The following is a 22492-nucleotide window of genomic DNA, read 5'->3' as shown; positions in this document are numbered from 1 at the left end:
GTCCAAGAACTGTCCTGTGTGCTAACCCATGACACTGCTGCCACGTGTGTGCAAGACACTACCTCTTGCATCTCTGCAGAGCACTACTACTAACATCCAACTGTACTGCTGAAACACACCCTGCTGAGACACCCCAGAACAAGTCAGTCACAGAAGTAAGACTGGGAAGTGCCATTTAAACAGCTCTCATGAAGCTTTCTACAAGAAGAAGAAGGAATCTGTGTTTATGGACAAATATGGCAAACGTCACTCACCAGAGATGGAGCTGGTTCTGATTAGTTTGTGGCACAGCAGCCAAGGAATGAAGATGGCTAAGGAGCTGGACTCTGTAATGAGGCTGGATGTGATGCATCCGATAGCTAAACATTTCCAGCAGAGTATGCAAAATTCCCCACGCGTGAGATTTGAACACTGTTGGCAGGAGCTGACCTTATGGAAAAAAAGTTTGAAAGGTAAGTTTTATAACTGACCACACCTTGAAATATAACTAGAGTACACTGGTTTTATCAGGCTGTAAGTCACAGACATTTGTTTTCAAAACTGTATTACCTCCAAAGAGCATACGTGCAAGTGCTGTCTGAAGATGCTGTAAATGTATGCAGCTTAATCTTTTGAATATACACATACAGCAGACATGCAAACTATTTTTACAAGAGTAATTATGTATCCTCTGTGTCTCAAAGTAACTTTGCTTGTGCTTTTCCATTAAGCATTTTTTCACACAACACAGCGCAACTGGAAAGGTCCCAGCAATACAAGTGATGGCATAAAGGGACAGCAGCACAACTAGTCTGGAATTTACTGCAGCACTAGGACAACTTTCAGTTTTTTTATATTAAACTAATTTATACATGCTGCATCATTATATTTTCAGTTTTACTACAGCCTCCAGTTTCCATTAAACAAATACTATTTAACAGAAAGAAAGGGGGGAAAAAGGTTTTCTTTCTTACTGATAAAGCCTTTGATGCCCAAGGATTCTATTTCCATATAAACCAACAGGCGACTGTAGGTTTCCACAAGAGCAGGAGCCAAGGCCACACTAGATTTTGCATGAGCCAGCTTAATTACCCTTGTAGCTATGCTGTGAATCAGACTGAGGAAAGAGAGAAAGTATTTCTGAATCAAAAACAGAGACTTGAAATTTAACACATTTTTAAAGTAAATTAATAGATCTATATATGACATGTCCAGCCACAGGAAGCCTTACTGATGATAATTAGCTACATACAGATTTATGAGTTAAAAAGGAAAAGCTAGCTGCATATACTGTACCTCATTTTGGCGTGAACTGTGAGTGAGTCCAAGAGGTTCATTGGCAATGGGGTGATAGACCCTGATGCCATGCAATTAGTCCCTGGAAGAGGTGTCCTCATGTTGCCATTTCCATAAATAGTCTCTACTAGCACACCCATTGGCAAAGTGAAACACTCTGAATTGGTTGAGTAAGCATTGCACAACAAGGCAATTTTGTAGTCATTCATCTGTAAGCTTTTATTCCTTAAGCTCTGTTGCAAAAACCTGTGTGCCATAAGATTAAATATTAAGCAGAAAGAAGAATACACATGCATTCCAGGAACACAACTACAACAATCTCAGTTATAAAACCCATTATAAAATAGTAGAAAAAAAAAATCAAAATAGTTATTAATTGCACTACATCAAAACAACTGCTTCTTATGCCACAGTTTCACTGTGTTACGATTTTTCTACATTGGAGAAACAACTCAGGAAAAAATACAGTTAAAAATCACCTTTCCAGACATAAACTTAACCCAATGTACTGCTTACCCACACTTTCCAAACCACAGTGTAACAAAACAAAATTGTCCATTTAATTTCAGATTCTCTATCAGTAATAAAGACTGATTATTCTGAGATAAAATATATAATTTCTGCTAGCTGGATAACAACATTTCACTTTTTATGAAATATTTTGAGTTTGAGCTCTGTCCTTCTGAATGACTTTGAAGTCACTCTACTGATAACCTTTATACAGCATCCCATCACACAATACATTCTGAATACGGACTTGGAACTGCCAATTTCATTATGCCTAAATATAAATCAAAACATAACAAAACCTCCACACTCACTCATGGTGAAGCTTAAGAGAATGAGGAATGGGAATCTGCAACTTGGAGTTGTCACTGTGGGCCTTCCGGTTCAGATGAATCCAAATGCAGGTCATTGCAAAAGCGTGAGTTGACTGGGGTTTGTTAATGTCAGGTACAGGAATATACTAAAGAAAGAACACATCAGTGTGACATACCACATGGACTAATGTGCAGAAAACCAACTTAGATAGCCAGTATTCACAAGATCGGGTTTTCAGTCATTTTAAGAAATTGTCTAAGACCTTGGCAAAAGGAAATTCATGCTTAAGAGTATACAGTTTCCAGATATACATAGTTACAAAGCATATGCTTTTCCTCTCAGCCTCACACTTACACATTATCCAGAAACCAGTTATTGTATCTGCTTCCATAGTAAGTATTCAGTGGTTCAACAGTATTTCCTGAAAAATCTGAATTGTTCAGCATCACAACTAAACCTTAAACATTAATACACTTCTCATGAAAGGATACAGATACAACCCAAAATTAAAAAGTTTTGGATCCAGACTTAGCTACAATACTGCCCTTGGAAAATGAACTCCTGCTCTCACCTTTTGCCAACATCCACATTTCTTTCTTTTTGATACAGTTACTGCTGCACAAAGACCAGTGACAGTGCAAGTGAGACAGCACCAATACATCATCAATAGGATAGCAAGGCAGATTCTTTTAAGAGCAACATCCAGAGATAGCATTTTAAGTGCTTGTGAAACTGAATCTTAAAAAATGCCTCCTAGGATTCAGTTTCACAAGCACTTAAAAAGCACTAGTCAAACAAAGACTTTGAGTAAGTGTAAGTTAGAGCCATCACTACAGCTGAAGTAAGCAGTCCTATTCCTCTTCCCATATCTGATGCTGACAAAAGCAATTGAAATCTTCTGACACAAATTGTACTGAAGAATTTCTGTGGGTCAAAACTAATGTAGTGGGGGAAAAATTGTTACATATGAGCTTGATACATCACACACCTGTAGTTTTCTATCCATTCACCCAAAGTAAAAAGCACTACGATTAGAGTAAGCAATCAGGACTTCACACTGACAATGCTGACAATTAAAGTTTTAAGAACTTTGTCTAAGTGTCCCTTCCTCAGGAACTTTAATTCTAGAGGAATGTACAAAGCATGGATATGATTCAATTTGCTCCTGCAAAATGAATTAAAAGTACTATTCTGTTTCAGCCCAGATGTAACAACAGAATTACATATTATTCCTTTACAGTCTCCTCAGTGCTTTAATAAACTACTCAAAACCTTAGTCAAACCAAAGCCAAGGAAGAGAGGAGTCAACAGAAGTCTTTCTTGCCCCTAAAAACAAATGTGGTTACATGGATCCTCCAAAAAATGTATGAAACATCTCCTCCCAGCTACGTAGCATGCTGTTCTAACAGTGACTCAAGGATAGTAGTATTGACATATGAAGGCCCCAAGTTGAATTAAAAAAAAAACACTTTTAATATCAGAGACTTACTTCTTTCTCAGGATACAGGAGGTCAAACAGCTTCATAACTGGGAGGAAGTCAGCCAGTGCATTCTTCTGGATGCTGCCAGAGATGAATTGGAGTAGCACCCACATGAGGTGGTCTCTCCCCTTAATGAGACCACGGCCTGCCAACTGTCAAGAACACTCAGTAATACTGCATGCAGAAGAAAAATCACTGCAAAGATTCTCATGAAACCAGAAGTGCAGACTAAAACAGTTTCAGCAGAGAATTTTATAGCTGACCTTAGGCAGAAACATACATCATTTTCAGAAAGAAGAGAAATAGGTACATTAGTTGTAATACATGAACGGACTCTGTGAGGACCGCAACAATTAATGCTAAGACTTAAAATGCATTTAACTCCTGAGGATCACTGTTTTGAAAAACTAGCAACATTTAAATATTGGTCTTAAAATGTCACCTTGTAGCCCTGTAGTGAAGTACAGTATTGCCATTGCTAGCATCAGGCCACAGGTTTTATAAACTCCTACAAAGGAAGTCCCTGAGCCAGAACAACTTCGGTTTGCTTCATCTGGACTCACCTGTTTTTTGTTTTTGTTAATTAACTTCTTTATCTGTAACAGAAACTCTCTAATAACTAATATGCTACTCTTATCTTGCTTCCTGTAGTTTTATATACATTTGTACAATTGTGTTGTACAATGCCTATTGTTTCAATGTTTTATTAACAGTAATTACAGGAATACAGCCCTGGTAAAACTAATTCAAGGGAAAACAAAGCAGAGAACTACAATCCATCAGAAGTGGAACGCAACATGCATAGTAAATTTTTACATAACATGGAACTGTAGACAAATGAAGACGGAGCAATGTGTTGTGCACGTTGGAAACTGCATCTAAATAGCCACAAGCTGTTCCTACAGCAAGGAGAAAACATCCCCACCCTACCATCAACAGTATACAGCTCTCTCAGCAAAGAGCTCTGGAGGCCTGGCATCACCACCCTTAGAACCATAACCTTGAGCACCAGAGAAAAGGGCAAATACTAGTATCAGTTCAAACAGAATTATTACTAAGAAGTAATAACAACTTGGGACTGTGATTGCCAGTATCACCATAATTGGACTAATTACCTTTGATTGCTTGAGTAGATTGATTAGATAAACAGCAAGTTCCTACACAGCATATTTTTTTAGTCCACAAACAGAACAGGGCATTCACTTTGTTCAAAACTTATTTGTAAACTGGATGCATGCAACAGCACAGTACTTAGATCTTCTGAATTATGCCAGTTTATCTCTTTATTCCAGTTATTAGCACACTTTGAATCCAAATAAAATGCAACATCCTGTAAGTGAATACACTAAAAACACACCTAGCTCACAGCACCATAACTTGAGAATTTGACTTCTAGAGAGAATAGTGACTAAAAACTTAATTAATTCTTACACATAAGGTACTTCTTGCAGGGATAAGTGACACTTCTAAACAAAATACTGGTTTTGTTTTTCAATCCCTCTTACCATGTGGGAGCGATACAAACAATTTACCTTTTGATGGAGTGACAGGACCATATGAGGAAAACTTGCAAACTGAAAGAGCACAAAGAAAATGAGCTGGCTGGAGAGATGCTGCCACAGAAGCTGACTGGTTCCACCATCATCAAACTTCTCTTCAGTTTCAGACCGTTCCATGGCATACACCACAAGATCCACCAGCTGGTCCTCCAGCACAGGGCAACGTTGCTTGTGCTGTAAGGCAGAGATCAGATACAGTATTCCAAAAGCCTTGCCATTAACTCTAGAACTTGCACAGTTGCAGTTACAGTACAGTACTTTGACAGAAGGCTGGGAAGCATGAGATGAAGTCTGAACTTAAGTTAAGGATAAGCCAGTATATTAAAGCTGCACTATGTTACAGGTCACAATGATTTTTTACATTTTATCATAAATTCCACAATTTCCCTACTCAGTTCCAAAACACAGCTCATTAACACACAGATAACATCTGGGTTTTTTTGCTGTTTCATAGAATATTCAGGCCAAATTATTTCTCTGATCACACACTTACAGAAAACAAAGTCCATTCTTTAAACACACATGTAGGGGTTCTTTTATTTGGTTTGGGGTTTTTTGCTGTTTTTTTTTTTTTTTCATTCCTTCTTTTCTCCATTAAGTCCATTTCAAAAGTAGGGATCACCATAAAGAAAATGTATCAATTATACCATAAAATTCAGAGAAAGCATCCCAATACATGATGAAGGTATTTGATTACTATTCTCTTTTTCATCTCATATTGGGTTCACCTACTGCCTGCAACTAGCAGCAGAATTAACACCTGGTTAATACCCCTATAACTAGATGCTGTCCTATTGACATAGCACCACAGGTTACACATCAAAAAAGCTTGAGAATTAATCACTGCTGTGTTCTACATACTGTAAATAGAACAGAAATTACACATCAGAGGGAGGAACCCATTGGATGTTAGAATGCCACAGTTTTCACACCGAGTTATGCAAACCCAGGAATAATTTTAAGTACACACCATCTCTGGTGATTTTTAATAATGATCAAATAAGGAATGCATTATATATTCAGATATATACTCTTAGTACAGATGTATATAAAGTAGGTCCACTAGCAGTAATTTGGAACTCCGATTATAAATCTGCAGTTCAACACTACCAAGTATAATGTCACATGTTACAAGATCTTCAGTGCAACAACTATTTGTATTATCCTGCATTTGTACTGTTACACTCATTTAACATACTATAAATAAGGAAAAAATTCCATGGAGAATTTAACTTATCTCAGAAAGTGTTAGCACCTTGGAAATAATCTAACCTGTTTGTTTCAATGCAATCTGTACTCAGGAATGGTCACATTTATTCATTTTTAATTTGGCCTGATGCCTGTAACATAACGCAGCCTTAAAGAAAAAATTATTACTTTATGATACAAAACAAAAGGAACTGAGCTGCTCAAACACTAATCATGAAAATGCATCATCCCTTTCTAGAGGCAAAAAGGTGTATGTAAAAAAGTTTTAAAAGATCACCCCAATACTCATAAAACATTTCAGGGATGTCTTAGATGAATTCTGAGACTTACTAGCCAGGCAGCCTAACAGAAGGCTAATATAAAGATATAATAAAAGTAAAGAGAGATGCTGAAAGGAGATGCTTGTTCTACCTTCATTGATGGTACTCTTTAGCTATGAAAAAAAAGAGATTCTTTTCAATTAAAAATAGAATGCAAGAATTGGAAAAGTTGACAAAATACAGCGAACAGCATCCCCTGTTGCATGCTCTTTGCCAGCTCAAAACTGCAGAAAGCTACAATTCCAGCTGTGCTTTCTTGAAGCATGCTTAACACAAACCTCTAGCTAAGACAGAAAGCACCGATGATACCTTGTCTCCCAGTCCGCAATGCCATTACCACAGACCAACCGCGGTACAGGTTACAGAGAGCAGTACTGGCACCATCCCTTCAGAACACCTTGGGGCTTTTGGGGCTCCTTTTTCTCCCCCTCCCAAAGCAACTAATTATGAAGCAGAGCAGGGTGCAACAGACAACACTACAGACTAGTTTATAATCCAGCATGCAAAACTACTATGTACAGGGCTTGAAATTTAATAGTTTGCTAAGCACTGGGTTAATGTCCAAAAACCTAACCATGTTAGGCTATATTAATTTGGAATAAAGTTATTCAAAGAATACAACAGGAAAAATATTACTGTTAAAGAGAGCCAGATTTTCCAGTAGGAATTTTTGCTATTCTGAATAATTCTAAGACTGGGAAAAGTTTAAGAGCCAGGATATTAAAAAAATGAATTCAAGCTTCAATTCTGAAAACCACACTTTCATTGTGTTAAAAACAATCTTCCATCAGAAAAATAGCACTACATCATATTCTATCCTCATGGCAGTTTTTTTTTTCTGTATTTTCAGTGAATATACATTTCTGCGAAGGTTTTATATCTGTAGTTTCAGAACTCTTGAAAAAAAAGTACTGTGTTGCACAGGAATTTGCAGAATTGGGCCCTTGTTTTATTAATTGCTCATAAGTGAAAGAAAAGCTCAGTATAAACTGAGATGAATAAAATTATAGGTGAGAGGTGATTACCCTCATAAATAAGTAGGAATTCATGTTTTGGCACAGTTTAAGTAAAACAAACAACAAAAAACCTCCAAATGCTGTTCTGGATTATGTATGAAAAAATGTAGCATTCAAGATCACTGTACTTTTTCTCCTAAAGTAAATATGACTCTAATTTTCACAATTTGGTTGTACAAACACATTCTCCATTTTGTTATGAGAATAACATTTAAAGACCTGAAAAAACATAATTCTATTGAAAACATTATTAAACCATGAAGAAATAGGAGGGAGAAAATGCACTTCCATGACAACTTGACACTACAATTTCTCGAGGCCAGCCCTCTAATGGACTGGTGGTATTTCTTTAAGGGGATCAGAGCTTCAGTTGGATGGTCGCTTGTTGCTCTAATTTGAGTTTGAATTTTTAATTCCTTCTTGTTTAGGGATGTCAAGACAGGGTGGGTATCAAAGGGTGGGGCAGGGGCATGGCTAGCATTAAAAGTATTTCCATAGAGAAAAATATTTTAAGGAGTTAATAAGGCTGGCTGATGGCCATGATAGCTTTTCAGTATTTTAAACAAACAACATTTAGTAGATATCTACACTTAAGAAATGGACTCAGAAGACCAAATCACAGAGGCCAAGATCCCTACAAAAGTAAATGGTGTCTCCAAAAGTCCAATTCAAAATGCCTAAAGTAGTTAAAACATGACAGAACTACTTCCACACTTCCATTGTCAAAAACTGTGCGCTATGAGGACACCAAACCTTAAAGCTTATTGTTTATATTATACCTGATTCTATCATCTCTCCCAAGTTTGGCAGCCATTCTCAAGTTTCCCTTATTTAAAAAAGGAGTTTTATACTTCTACAAGGAACTTGAGCATTCTCAACGCACACCCTTACAATCAGAAACCTATAGAAAATAATCACACCCCTTAAACTAAATACTTTGCCACATTATCACCAGTTTAATCAGACAGTAAGATCCAGCATCAACCAGAATTTTAAAAATAAAAGTGAAAGTCAAATATTGCATTATGTCATTCCTTTCACTTAACAGCTCTGCTTACAACAGCTTCCCCATGCTAATTATCCTGGTTTGTAGCTAGCAGAGAACACAACTACACATTCACCTGCACAGAGTAAGGCATAGATAAGCTGCAGATCACCACTGCTGGTTTAAAAGGAGACCAGCCAAATACACTATTTAAAGAGCATATCATTAATTCAATAGCTGCTAATTAAACATTTTTACATTACAGAAACAAGACATCCAAAAATTACCTCCTCTCTCAAATATTCCCCAAAATAACAGTTTTTGATTGATTAGAGGACTGCAACAAGACCCTACATTCTTCACACAAGTCTGTACATACAGAGAAGGTAAAGATATAAATCAAAACCTCCAAACAGAGTTCATGTCCTTAAGACATTACTTTAGTTCTGTTTTAAGAAACAACCCTAAGATCCCTAAACCAAATCTTAATGTGGTATCAGCACACTATGACACTCTGAACTGTTAATCGTTTTCCAAAAAAGCCAAACTGTTATATGGTTCAAAAAATTATTTAAAAAAATAACTAAGAATTGAAATTGACACCTCAGCTAGCAGTAGAATATGAATTGACATAGAATTGTTGAGTCATTTAGGCTGCAAAAAGACCCTTAAGATAAGATCTCAACTGCTAACCATGATAATAATATACAGGATAAAATACAATTTAAATCTCTACTTCCTATAGACCAATTCAAACAGATAGACAAGAGTATGTACTGTCCCACACAGAAGTACACGGTAGCAAAAACTCAGAGTCCCCAGACACCAACAAAAGAAACATTTTGAAGTCTATATTATTATATTTGGACTTAAAACCATATACTTGATAAGGTTATTGGAAAACCTCATCCCACAAGAAAATTTAGAATCCTGAAAGGAACACATGAATCTTTAAACATACAATATTTTACCTTCATTTTTCTCCCTGCAAGGTTAACAGGAAAGCTGGATTTGTGTATTTTTACACAACTCTCAGAGATGGCTTGAGTGAATGGTTTTCTAACACAGATCTCCTTAGTTAAGACTGAACCACAAAATTTCGTTGTTCATCTTCAAGAACTAGGACAAATCTGGCTGAACCATACCTAGATTGTGATGCCAAAAGATTCAAATGAAGGCTCCAATCCTGCAACTGGATCTGTGTAAATAGTTGACAGGGCATACAAGCAACTCCACATAAATAATTAATGATCATAAATAAATAATGATCATTGCGTTGAGGTGTTTCTGTACTTAATCTGAAACAAACTTGGCACTATTTGCATTTCTAAGTGTCTTCTATTATAGTGACAGTTCAATTTCTGCAAGTAATTTCTTTAATGATAAAATACAACATTATCAGCCATTTTACTGAAAGCATTGATATACTTACACAATTTCTGAAAAGCATGCTACTATTTTTGTCAGGTTGCTATATTAACAAATTGAAATGTAACACAAAGGTAATTTGTACCTAAAAACAAGTAAAATTTCAATGTTTTCCACAGTTTTATGCAAAGTATAGTAACGTTTAAATGGAACATATTTCCTGTTCTATACCACTGTACCACCCACCTCTATATCTGTATTTTCAACTCACAAATTTTCAACATCTTTATGCTGGTGTAACTGTAGTAGCACAGCTATAGTTCATGTTCTGTCAGCATTTCCTTTATAAGCTACATTCTTCACGTTTGTTTCTTGGCCATAAAAGTTCACGCCAGGATGAAACTTTGTGTAGGAATTCCTATACTAGCAAACAAATTTTAAAAGTATAATTTAATACATTTTATTTCTTCAATTACTTTTAGGGGACGGTGAAGTAGGAGTTAAAACCCAGCATTTTTAACATAAATGATATTTTTTACATGAAAGGACAGACCATCCGTAGTTAGGAGAATAAAACGGGTTCAACATAATTTTTGTCTGTATCTTGTATTATTTACCAGCTACAAGATGGATAGAAGAATAATTTTCTTTATCAACTCAATGCAGACACAGAAAGACAAACAAATACTATTCATTTAAACAGTAAACCTAGCAGCTCAATTCCAGGTTGAGGATTTAACATTTCAGCTGCTTTAAGTCTCAGGTACAAAAGATTGTTATATACAACACAGAGTACTGTTAGCCAAGATGTAAGAATCCGTGCATTTAAAAACATTGTCCCAGTTCAGAAAGTGCACTGGTGTATTCCATTACATTGGGAAATGTACACAAGGTTTCAGGATCATGTAAATTTTATAGTCAAGTTACAAACCTGAAAAAAGTTTCTTAAATGGAAACACTGACACAACCTTCACTATAGTATTGCAAACAGCAACGCTATTTTATAAATCTTAAAACACTGCTTTTTTAAAGTAGGTGTGGCTATTATTAGTGTAATGAGGGATAAACTATAACACCCATAATTAAAAATTTCAAGCAGAAGTCCACTTGGTTGACTTGCTCAGGTGTTTATTCATTTAAACAAGTAGTCAAAATTTTAAGGAACTACTTTTTGTGCAGTATTCTGCACTACACTTCTTTCGCCTAGATTGGAGAATATTCTAATTGCCTGATGGGAAGTTCTTTACAGAAGCTTCCTAATGATAAGAAAATTCCACTAGTAAACCTTTCTTTTTTTAAATTATGTATTTACAGCCTTATATTTTTACAATTAAGTCCAGTGGATGTTTTTTTTCCACCGGATTAAGGAAAGAAATTTTGAACTAAAAATCTCTCCTCATCTGAAAATTCCAGCAAAGTTGAAGTTATGACTGATAAGGGAAATGATAGCAGTCCATTCCAAGAAAAAATGTTAGTATCAAAGGACCACTGACTGTCAGCTTTATGCTATATCCCTTGTATCTCTAGAGAATTGTAGTGAAAATTTGCCCTTGACTAATGGTCCTGCCAATTTCAAGCCCTGACTGTACATGTATTCTCTACCTGGAATCAGTGGCTACAAAGCGGCCAGCGTATCGTTAGTCACAATACAACAGTAAGGTTGTGAACATACCTGAGCAATGTTCAAGGTCTAGAGCATTGGAGGATGGGCAGGACAAGACAGGACAGAACAAAAATAAAGGAAGAAAAAAAGAAAAGACAAAACAGTGACTATGAGGCCAGCCTCAAGGATCCCCAAGTCAGACTAAGCCCCCCCATTCTAAACTTTCAAAAAAAAGTAACAAAACAAACCCCAGCTTCCAACTATTCTAGTACTATAACATTCCAATACAACAGAGTACAACAATGCTTTAAAAACCAACGAACAACAACCAGTCTCCTACTGTCTGTCAAAGGTGTACTTGAGGCTGGCCTTATAGGAAAAAAAAGCAATGCAAAAAAAAATCATATTTTAAATCTCTACTTTTCAATTTAACATTCGTAAAGCAATATACAAATGATAGGAATAACAGTGTCCAATTAACCTAATACGATCTCATAATAAAATAATCACTCTTTGTACCTAAACTGTTTTGCTTAGTTAGCTATAGCAAAGAAAAGAGAAAAAGAATAGTGCAGATTCTATGCAGAATTAAATCACGTGTTACAGCACAGTACAGTACCTGCTTATTCAGACCTAGCATATTGCAGACCATATCCCTTGAATACGGTTGCTCCAGCACGTATCTCAACAAAGCAGTCTGTGGCTCAAACAGATCCTTGAAAAAGAAACAAGGAATCACATACAAACATATATTGCCTCAAGATTATGTTTAATACTGAGCTTACATTTAACTGAATAAACAATGTAAGAATGAATATTTAATTTATGCAGGTATGTATTATCTGAGAAATTGTTTTCCCCTCTGGTAACTAATAGAAATGAGGAGATAATCATAGTTCTTAAGAAGTGGCAGATTTTATGAAGTCCAAGTAGAAGAACATTCTTCATCCAAGAGAAGGATGGTACACTTCTTGGAACAGCTTTGAACTCAAAGGAAACAAGGTAAGACAACTGAGGTAATGCACCAAAATGCATAAAAATCAGGACTGGTGTGAAGAAATCAGATATGAAACAACTGCTCATTGCATCTTCCCACAGCCTGAATCACTTTAAATAAAAATGTTATCTGGAGCTGGGTTCAAAACAAACAGAAGGAGCTGATTCCTCATGCAACATGGAGCTGAAATGTGACACTACTTGTAAAAGGAATGTTGATGATACTAAAAGCTTACAGGGGCTCAAGAAGAGTCTGAACAAGCATTTGGGAGATGAAGGTTTACTAAACACAGAGAAACCACATCTGTGTCAGGAAACACACAAAATTATAATGGCTGTAGATTGCAAGCACTATACATGGCACTAGACATAGTGGATTTCCTTTCTTGGACATCTAGGGTATGGGGAATGGGATGCAGGACAACATGGAGTTTTGTCCTGATCCTTTAAATTCTTTCAATACACCACTACTTCACATTCGGAGTTTAAAGTTTAAATATGCAAACTTTAAGTTTGAATTGTAAATTATCTTTCCTGTGGAATAATGAAGAGCACAGAAAAGAAGATATTACTTTCCCATTCTCTTCCATCTACCCAATTTTCCAATCAATTCTCTGCTCTCACTTGGTCTCTCACATGCACACACCCACAAAGAACATTAAATTATGTCTCATGTTCTTCAACAACCTGGACAGCAGCTATACCTAGCACTACTTTCCAAGTCCTCTGTATATAGCTTGATATCACTGAAATATTAAACATCTACACCTTCAAAGTTAGCCTAAATTGGAACAAATTTCACAGTTGAAATTTTTCCCCACTTTAATGACATAGAAATTCTGTTTTACTGAATATAACAGGTTTAAGAAGTTTAAAAAGGCATACCTTATCATATGGTAAGAGACCTTTCAAAGGAAAACGGAGGGTTGTAGGATCCAGCTTCCATGAGTTACACATGGCACCAGAGTTATTTACCACCGGAAGGAGACTGCAGCGACCTATATGCAATGAAACATAAATTCTCAGCTGGAGAATTTAGTGAAACTGGCCCACTGCCTAATCATTTTGATGCAAAAACTGGCCTTGGCCACTTTTATGCTCCCCTTAAATTTCTACTGTTTAAAGGTTTTACCACAAGGATTGCTTCAAATTGATTTTATTTTTCTAACCAACTTTTAGCTAGTAAAATATCTACGCAGTAAAGTCCCCATTTATTCACATTGGGTACCTCCAAATTAAAAGTTTTTGCAAATATCAATCTATAAGTAATACCTAATATCTTAGATTACCAGAATATTGTTCCTCTGCCATTGCTTGACCTAGGGATTTGATTTTGGCAGACGGACCCTTTACACAAAGAAAACAGACTTATAAACCTAAGCACAATCTAGTCTTTCAATTTCCCTTCATTGACAAAATTGTGGGCAAGATTGCATTTAGTAAAGCAGTCAAACACAAGTGTGTGTATTCCAATTAAAGTCAGTGAAGATCCAGTCACTTCAGTCAGCCAAGCCCAGTGAGACCAGAACACATGAAGTGTGTTTGATATGATAAATTTACACTTGTTAGTCAGTGTAGATTAGACAACTAGCCTTTACTTTGGTTGCTTAAACATAAGCATCTGAACTGAGCCCCAAGCAAACCTGTATCTAAATTTAGGTGCCTCAATTTTGACCTCTTCTCCAGCTGAAATTCCATGACTTCTATTATCCAAACTGGCCATATTTTTATCAGATAAAACAAGAAGTAAATAAATATTTATTTCTTCCCTTCAATTTTATCTATACAGGTCATTTACACATACAGCACTAGTAAAAAAAAAAAAGTGATCCCTGTCAGCCATATGAATAAAAGCTATGCCACACTTTCAATACTTCTGATGCTTCTGAAACAAAATGCTTTGGGAGCATTACAGATGAACTTACATTTTTAATCTCTGCACTAAAGAAGCTCCATCACAATGAATCTTGCTCAGAACTAATGCAGCTCTTATTAAACTACTCAAACAGAAGACATTTTTATCTTTTGAAGAAAAATGTAGCAGGAATCATATTAAAACAAAGCCAGATTTTGATCACCAGATTTCTAACAATAAATGAAGATGAGCATTTCTTTCACAGAAAAGTAGAACGAGTACCCATCTGAACTAGGAAACGTTCACCCAGAAGCCAGCAACAATAGAGAAGAGTCTGAGCAGCTACAAAAGCTCCAATGGAAACTGAAGTAAAAACATTTCAAGACTAAAATCCCAGTGGATATGTATTAACTTGGGCACAGAAAACCTACAATTTCCTTTCTCTACTAGTGACCCATAGTTACAAACCATATGACCAGGTAACAATTAGCACACTTCCACTACCAGCAGGTAGAAAGAATTATTTTGATCTCATCAGTGAATTTTCCCTGTCTAAACAAAAACTGAAAGGAACTAAGTCTGAGAAGAAACTAACAAGGGCAGAGGTACTAGATGAAACATAAGATCTGAATTATTTTGCTTAGCTGATATAGGTCCCAAGAAGTTCTAAGAAAAAAACAGCTCAAAATAAATTAATTTATTTTAAAGTCATTCATTAAGTCATTGTCTTACCACAAATAGAATTTATTCTTGCTGTAGGTCTGAAGGTATCCACAAAATCTGATACTAAATTACCTAGTAACTGGGTGAGAAGAGGAGAAAAAAAATTAGAGTTTGAGTTCCAGACATTGATATGGAATACTTAAGATTTAAAAATATATACAGGTATGGATTTTAATAAAATATGCAGAAATTGACTAAAATAACTAGCTTCCTATTTCAAACAGTTGGAAAAATTATCTGGAACACAAAACTACAAAATGAAAACTGTGGCATTAGAAAGGAGGCGCATGAAACACTCTTCCCTGTTTGCACTCAAGCAGGAGTTTATATAAGAAGTGTCTCCTATGCAAAATATGTTATTTGAATGCATAACACTTAGAAACAGATTATTTTAAAAAATATATAATTTCTGTTCATAACAAATCTCTGCTGCTGAATAACAATTCCACATAGAAAAATGACCCAAATTAGTACAATCTACTTTAAATCTTCTCTCAAAAGACAGTAACAATTTTCCCAATAATACAGGGGAGTTGGGATTTTTTCCAAATGTATTCAACAACACCAACTCAGTGCTTCAAAAGTTTTGAACATCAGACCATAGGTCAAATTTATGTCATAAGTTTCATGCAAGAACACAAGGAGCTGCTGCTGCAATCACATCAAGCCTGTATCTTCATTTATGTGACTAAACACAGAGCTTACTGTAGAGCAAATTTTAAATTTTCACATGAACTTTGTTTTAAAATATAGGTGCTGTGTGCAACAAAATTCCAGGGTACATTATTTTATATCAAATCATTACCCAGTGGGGAAGTTTTCCTTCAGGATATAGTTTTCTGATTTCTGTGACTGCAAAGTAGGCAGGCAGCAAACAAGCATTTCTTTCCAAGATGTAGGCTACCACCTATAAATTAAAAAATACATCAGTGTAAAAGACCTTGGATAGGGTAAATGAATGTGTAAACCATATAACAGTTTGAGACAGCCCACTAAAACAGATACAAGAATTAAATATTTTTTCTTAAGTTGTATTCTGATAGCAATACTTCAATAATTCTCAAACCTGGTTTTAATTGTACAAGCATAAGTTAGACTGTTTGGGTCTTAAGACCATGCCTCTAAGTCCGCCCAATAAAGTACAGAAAAAAATTACTATTTTTATTCACTAAGGAAAAACTATTAATTGTTATTATATCCTATACATCTTACCTTAGGCAAGTCAAGTATTGGGCCTGACTCTCTTATTAGGAATTTTATCACTTACAATATCCCACAAAAGCACTTTGTTTACTGCATAAACTGCAATTGCAGTAAAGAATTTGAACACAAAGAGTAAGACTTTCCTGTTGAACTATATCAACAACCAGAGCCATCTCAACCATCAGAAACTCACTAGTAACAAGAGAATGAGACCTATCTTCCTCTATAGCAGTATAAAATCCATATAGTTACCTCTCTTGCTGCTAAAAGTTGCTGTACAACAGCTGAGCTCACAGTGTTTGGAATTGTTAGGATTTTCTCTAGGATGACTTTCAGCAGATCACGCACACCCTGAAAGAAAGCACATGAAATTAATGTTCCTAGATATTCTTTATTTCTGGGAGAAAGATTACACAATCAATATGCTCAGACAATATTTTGACAGAAAAATTAGTTCTTGCTGCTAAGTGTCAGAAGACAAACTGCTACTGAGACTATTAATACTGAATACATTAAAATTTAACACTAAATTACATTAAATTCCTTATGGAATGTGTCAGTCTTAGGATGCTCCAGAAGAGAAAGGAACTGTTGGTATTTTGATGTGCATCCAGAGACATCCAACCTACAAAGCCTTTCGCAGCCTGACCAGAGCACAATGTTGTGCTTTCTGCTCTAACATCATCAACAATGCAGTGAGGTGATTCTCTGCAAGAGAGAATCATGGTCTCCTACTCCTTCTGTGGGAGCTGTACCATGCCAAGGACTCAGCTTTCAGGAGCTTTTCTGCTGTGTAGCAACAGAGGTAAAGCAGATGACAGAATTCTAGCCTTAATGCTTGATAGTTTGTATTTTCCAGTGTTTGTCACTTCTGCAACTGCATAAGTGTTTTTTAGCTTGCAACTGAAAATGGAGGAAAGGGACTGTAACAGAAAAGTGTCTGAAGAGTTACACTGTAAACACAAAATTATCTCTTAGGGTAAAGTTCAAAAAGCATTAAAAGCACTCACTGAATTTTCTTTTGTATGAAAAGCAGACCTCAAAAAAATTGGATGTCTCTTAGATAAAATCATAAAAACAAAGCTAGCAAATAACATGTCTTTACAAAGAGAAAGGAATGAGTGGAAGATACCTTGTAGTCTACACCTCCAATAATCTTCCGAACCAACTTGAATGTTAATGCCCACAGCTGAGTCCTTTCCCACTCCAGTGTATCGGAGTTTATCAGAGATTCACACACCATCCTAGCAGAAGAAGACAATGCAAGAATGAAGGGCAGACACTAAGAGTATGTTTTCCAGCAGTAACAGTACAATGTCATTGCAAAAATACCTCCAATATAACACCTTCCATGTAGCTAATAAATTACTCCAACATGGCTCACCTGGGAGGCAAAAGTCCAGTTTCTACTGCCATTGCTAGGCAGTCATAAAGAAAAGAAATTCTTTTAGGACTATGTTGGCTATGTATGAATCTTACAATCCACTGGACACACTGTTCATGGGACTCCTGAAAAAACAACAGAGGGGAGAAAGAATGTATTTACTGGTAGTGAAACAAACTAGAAAATTCATATGGTATCCTCCCATGAAAAAATGAAACTAACACAAGAACAGGACTATAAATCAGTAGAAGTGATCCAATTGCCCAACCTATAGTTTTTCCTACAAGTCTTTCAATCTTATTCTGATGAAGCTCACTTGTCCAGCAGAAGTTGAGGTCAGTTGTCCAGTAGAGGAAACATTTCCTAGCTTAACCACTGATTTCTACAGTCAACTTTTGGTTTCACAGTTAGCACAGACTAAAGTAAAATAGAACTGTTTGTTCTACATTATTTTTCCCTTTCACAGTTATAATCAAATTCAGTGAAAATAAAGATGAAATAGGCCTCCAATTATGGAGCAATGTCTGAAGGTATCTAGCTTTTGAAAGGTAATTCTTTTAACTTCTTAACCATCTTCTTTTATTTTATTCCTCTTTTACCTACTTATTCACTACTATCAAAAATTCTGTAACAAACTACCTTTTATTCTTTACTTCTTTACTATTACACTTCTATTTGCTAATTTTTATTTGCACTGCACACCAACCTGTGCTGAACAACTATTTAACCTTACAAATCTCAAAATTACCTTTTTTTTTCTTGCAAAGTCTTCCTATATTCTTTGCTATGCCATGTCTGAAACCAGATTCTGAATGACTGGACACAGACCTTACAGCTTCAGTGTTTGTCTACTAGAAAAGGTATCTTTATATTAAAAAAACTATACAGAGTACAAAGACATAAGCAACAAATCAAATGTTAACCTGGGAAAGACTGCTCCAGAACTGTCTAAAAGCTCCCAGGCAGCTGATCAGTTTGGTTCTCTCATCTTCAGGAGTGTCCATAAACATCCTAATGCAAACAAGAACATTAGTTATTAGCAGTACCCAGTGAAACAAGTAGAAAAACACATTTACAAGTAAAACCTTCCACAAATAAAGCAGTAGTACACTTACCCAGGAAAAGCTTCTTCAATTACTTCTGTTTTCTGTAAGAGAAAAACCCCAAGTGAGCTACTGTTAGAAGGTTTTCTATGACTATCATGGCCCCAGGATAAAGAACAAAAGACAAAGTCACATTGTTATGGGACTGTCCCAGAGAATGATAGGTGTCCTCTGCTAAATCACACTACTCCAAAGATGAGACTGCTTTGCTTTCAAACAGACATATAAAAGTTGTGGATCCAGATTAAGGCTTTGTTTCTTTGTTATGGGTTTTTGTTTGTTTGTTTGTTTTGTCTTCTAAACACCTAGAGATTAATTCACTTCTCACTTGTTTGATTGTATTATTACAGCTCTCTTCTCATCATTTGAAAAATTAGTATTTTTGAATTCCATTAAGTTTTTGCCCCTTTTATGTTCCGTAACATTCAGTTACACAAATCAACTAAACACAATTACTTTCTCATCCAAATTTAGATCCGTTTCTTTTTAAATTTTATTGAAAAATGTAATGGTCTTGTACTAGGTAAAAAAACTAAACATGAATATTCAATTTATCTCCTGTAAGACCTTGCTTTATCCCCTCCCCCCACCTTTTTCAACTTCATTTTGCTCAAAGGCTTCTACATCATTATTCTAAAACTTCAGCAAACAGGTTCTGGAAAATATTATCCTAAAGCCTTTCCTACCTTTTGTAAGAATTTCATATTATACTCAGGTGTGATCTATCACTGATCATTATGTATTTTCATTGTCACATAATCAACATAAAAGCATGTAACAAAAACAGCTTGTTGGTGTTCCTTTTCCATCATTTGGCTCAGAATTGTCTGTCACTGCTACTCGAGAAGCAAAGCAGAAGTTGACACTCATCTGATCTGCATAGAAAGCAAGGTAAGTTTTGCTGCTGTCCACCAAGCCCAGACCAGCAGCAGGTAAAGCAGTAAGTTGCTATTTTATCAGTTATGGCTCCAAAAATACAGAGAAATTTTCTCAGGAAAAATTTTGTTGATGTTCCTTATGAATTTTAGGCAAATAACAGTGCATAAAAACAGGTAGTGTGACAACACAGGCAAATGACAATGTTAAAAATGCAAAAACAATCTGGCAATGCCAAAATGAGAAATCAGTCACATGAAGACAATTAATATGCTACAAGCAACTAAACACCACACAAAGAAAAGTACATCGTGCATTTTATAATGCCAACTTAAAACAGAAAGGTTGAAATTCATCACATGGAAATAATTTTCAATTGCTCTGAGACCTACAGATTCTTTCCACTTCAGACATTTCAATCAGCTTATTTTGTCTGAAATGTCAGTCAGGCTCCCATTAAGGATCAACTCCTGTCAGCCCAGTGTTTCCAACTGTGAATGTCTCATATCTACCAAGAAGCTCATTCATTTGTATGAGCTTTAATTTAACTTAATTAACACTTGTTAATAATTTAACAAGTGTGATTAATGACCCACTGACTTGGCTTCAAAAAGGGAAAGTCCTGTTTAAGTAAATTATTATCTTTCTATCATAAGGTCACCCACCTAGAGAGGACAAAGAGAAGGCAGTGGAAGTACTTCTTCTGGACAATGCTTTTAATACTACCCCTCACAGCATCCTTCTGGACAAGCTGTTGAACTGTGGGATAAGCAGGTTCACAGTGTGCTGGGTGAAGAAGTGGCTGGAGGGCAGAGCTCAAATGGGTGCAGTCATTGGGGCTGCATCTGCCTGGTGATGGGTCACCAGTGGTGTTCCTCTGGGCTCAGTTCTAGACTTCAATGTATTTATATAATGGTGCAAGAGATAAATGCACCACTAGCAAACCTCCTGATGTTACTAAACTGCCAGGTGCTGTTGACTCTCTTGAAGGATGAGAGGCCTTGCAAAAGGACGTCGATAGACTGGAGCACTGAGCAGTCAGTGGCAGGAAATTCAGCAAATGCCAGATTCTGTACCTGGGACAGAGTAATGCTGGGCACAGGTACAAACTGGGAGAGGAGGGGCTGCAGACCAGCCCTGCAGAGATGGATCTGGGAGTGCTGGTCAGCAGCAGCTCAGTGTGAGCCAGCAGGGAGAGCCCGGGCAGCCAGGAGGGCAAATCCCATCCTGGGATGCATCAAACCCTGTGTTCAACCATCCAGACAAAAGAGGGGAATATCCTGCTGCACTCAGCCTTGGCACAGCCACACCTGGCGTAGTGTGAGCAGTTCTGGGGTGTTGAATGCATCCATGGATAGGCAGCAAAGCTGGGTAAAGTGCTGTAAGGAATGTCGTAGGGAAAATGGAGGAGACCTTTGGGCTAACAGTGCTTCGTTTTGCAGGCAGCATCGTGCGTGAGTATTCCCACAACCTGATCAGGCCATTATGCTAGTTTGTCTGCTCGGGACATCCATCTTCTCCTAGCCTCCTTCAAAACTCCTTAAACTGCTTATTTCACAGCAAACTCAGCGCTCTGTAATTCGGCATTGGGCAAGCAAACTGTTTCACGCCCAATCCTACTCTGTCCCAGCTTTCCTAAGAAGCCCAGCGGGGGCAGACGGCAGCCCCGAAGGGCCCTTCCCTCCCGGCTCCCCTGCCGCCGGGAACAGCGCCAAGCACGGCCGGGAACGGCGGCGGGGCTCCATCGCCATGAAAACCAAAAGCCCGTCTCATCTCCGTCAGGACGGCCCCACCCCCGAGCGAGCACTGCGGGCCGAAGGCACCCGGACGCGGCCCCGGCGGCGCTCCGGGATCGGACTCACCACCACCTCCTCGAAGATGCTCTGCAGCTGCGTCTCCATGGGCACCATGGGGATCGCCATAGGGCCGGCCGGGCCCCGCCGGGCCCTTTGTCAGGCGCAGGCGGCGGCGCCCACGCCTCCCTCGGCCGCCCCGCCGGAAGCTCCGCGCCGGATCCCGCTCCCCGGGAAGCGCCCGCTCGGCGCGGACGTTCCGGGGCAAGATAACGGCCTCTTAAAACTTGAGGTTTCTTCCACTTGGTTTTGTTTTTATTTTCACAAAAATATTCGCCTAGGCTTCTTTGTTTTTTGAATAATCCATTTTTGAATAATCTTTTCTTAGAATATTTTGGCGAAATGCTGGTTCTGGTTCTTCCGGAAGGACCCCTTAGGTTATGATGAGATCCCTCTCTGCAGGGCTGATCTCCAGCCACCACTCTCTCTATTTCTAGTTGTCCCGTTTGGTGTAATTACCGTGGAGTTATTAATTCCTGTAATAAGTCACAGAACAATCTGAAAATGCGTTTATCTAAAGACATCCAGGAATACAGAATCACAGAACAGCAGAATGGGTCGGTTTGGGAGGAATCACAGTGGATTGTGAAAAATGCATATTTTATGATTGGCTTTTCGCAAATATTAAATGAATATTATATGTTTTGTGTTAGAAAGTAATGCTGTATTAATTCTCTTAAGTAGCGTGTTAAATATATGTGGAAAATGCCAATCACTTGTTTTTTAAATTTTTAAAAGTTTAATAGTAATAAAATGGTTATAAAAATAGTAATACAATTAGAGTAATAATAATTTGGACAATTTGAATTAGGACAATATGAGACAATAGAAACAAAGAGTTACAGATGTACCTTTTTCTGG

The 22492-nt window shown here is 37.1% G+C and overlaps 1 protein-coding gene across 2 annotated transcripts in view; it reads right to left on the bottom strand.

Annotated features, from left to right (window-relative positions):
• The window catches only part of MED23 (mediator complex subunit 23), a 37425-nt gene extending 15660 nt beyond the window's left edge, over positions 1-21765 (bottom strand). The window contains exons 1-17 of one of the 2 annotated variants that reach the window (XM_058019457.1): positions 21641-21765; positions 18915-18946; positions 18723-18810; positions 17800-17924; positions 17548-17659; positions 16668-16766; positions 16018-16119; positions 15222-15291; positions 13520-13632; positions 12258-12353; positions 11708-11725; positions 5111-5311; positions 3587-3730; positions 2097-2242; positions 1276-1521; positions 954-1096; positions 255-429 (exon numbers count right to left, since the gene is read on the bottom strand). In XM_058019457.1, the coding sequence (XP_057875440.1) occupies positions 255-429; positions 954-1096; positions 1276-1521; positions 2097-2242; positions 3587-3730; positions 5111-5311; positions 11708-11725; positions 12258-12353; positions 13520-13632; positions 15222-15291; positions 16018-16119; positions 16668-16766; positions 17548-17659; positions 17800-17924; positions 18723-18810; positions 18915-18946; positions 21641-21700 (1970 nt within the window). In that variant the 5' untranslated portion in view covers positions 21701-21765. The remainder of the gene's footprint in view (positions 1-254; positions 430-953; positions 1097-1275; positions 1522-2096; positions 2243-3586; positions 3731-5110; positions 5312-11707; positions 11726-12257; positions 12354-13519; positions 13633-15221; positions 15292-16017; positions 16120-16667; positions 16767-17547; positions 17660-17799; positions 17925-18722; positions 18811-18914; positions 18947-21640) is intronic. The other variant, XM_058019458.1, reaches the window with a different exon arrangement.
• Between the last annotated feature and the right edge of the window lie 727 nt (positions 21766-22492).

The sequence above is a fragment of the Melospiza georgiana genome, chromosome 3 (genome assembly GCF_028018845.1).
Source record: "Melospiza georgiana isolate bMelGeo1 chromosome 3, bMelGeo1.pri, whole genome shotgun sequence".
Taxonomy (NCBI): domain Eukaryota; kingdom Metazoa; phylum Chordata; class Aves; order Passeriformes; family Passerellidae; genus Melospiza; species Melospiza georgiana.
This window is presented reverse-complemented; position numbering and strand designations above follow the sequence as displayed.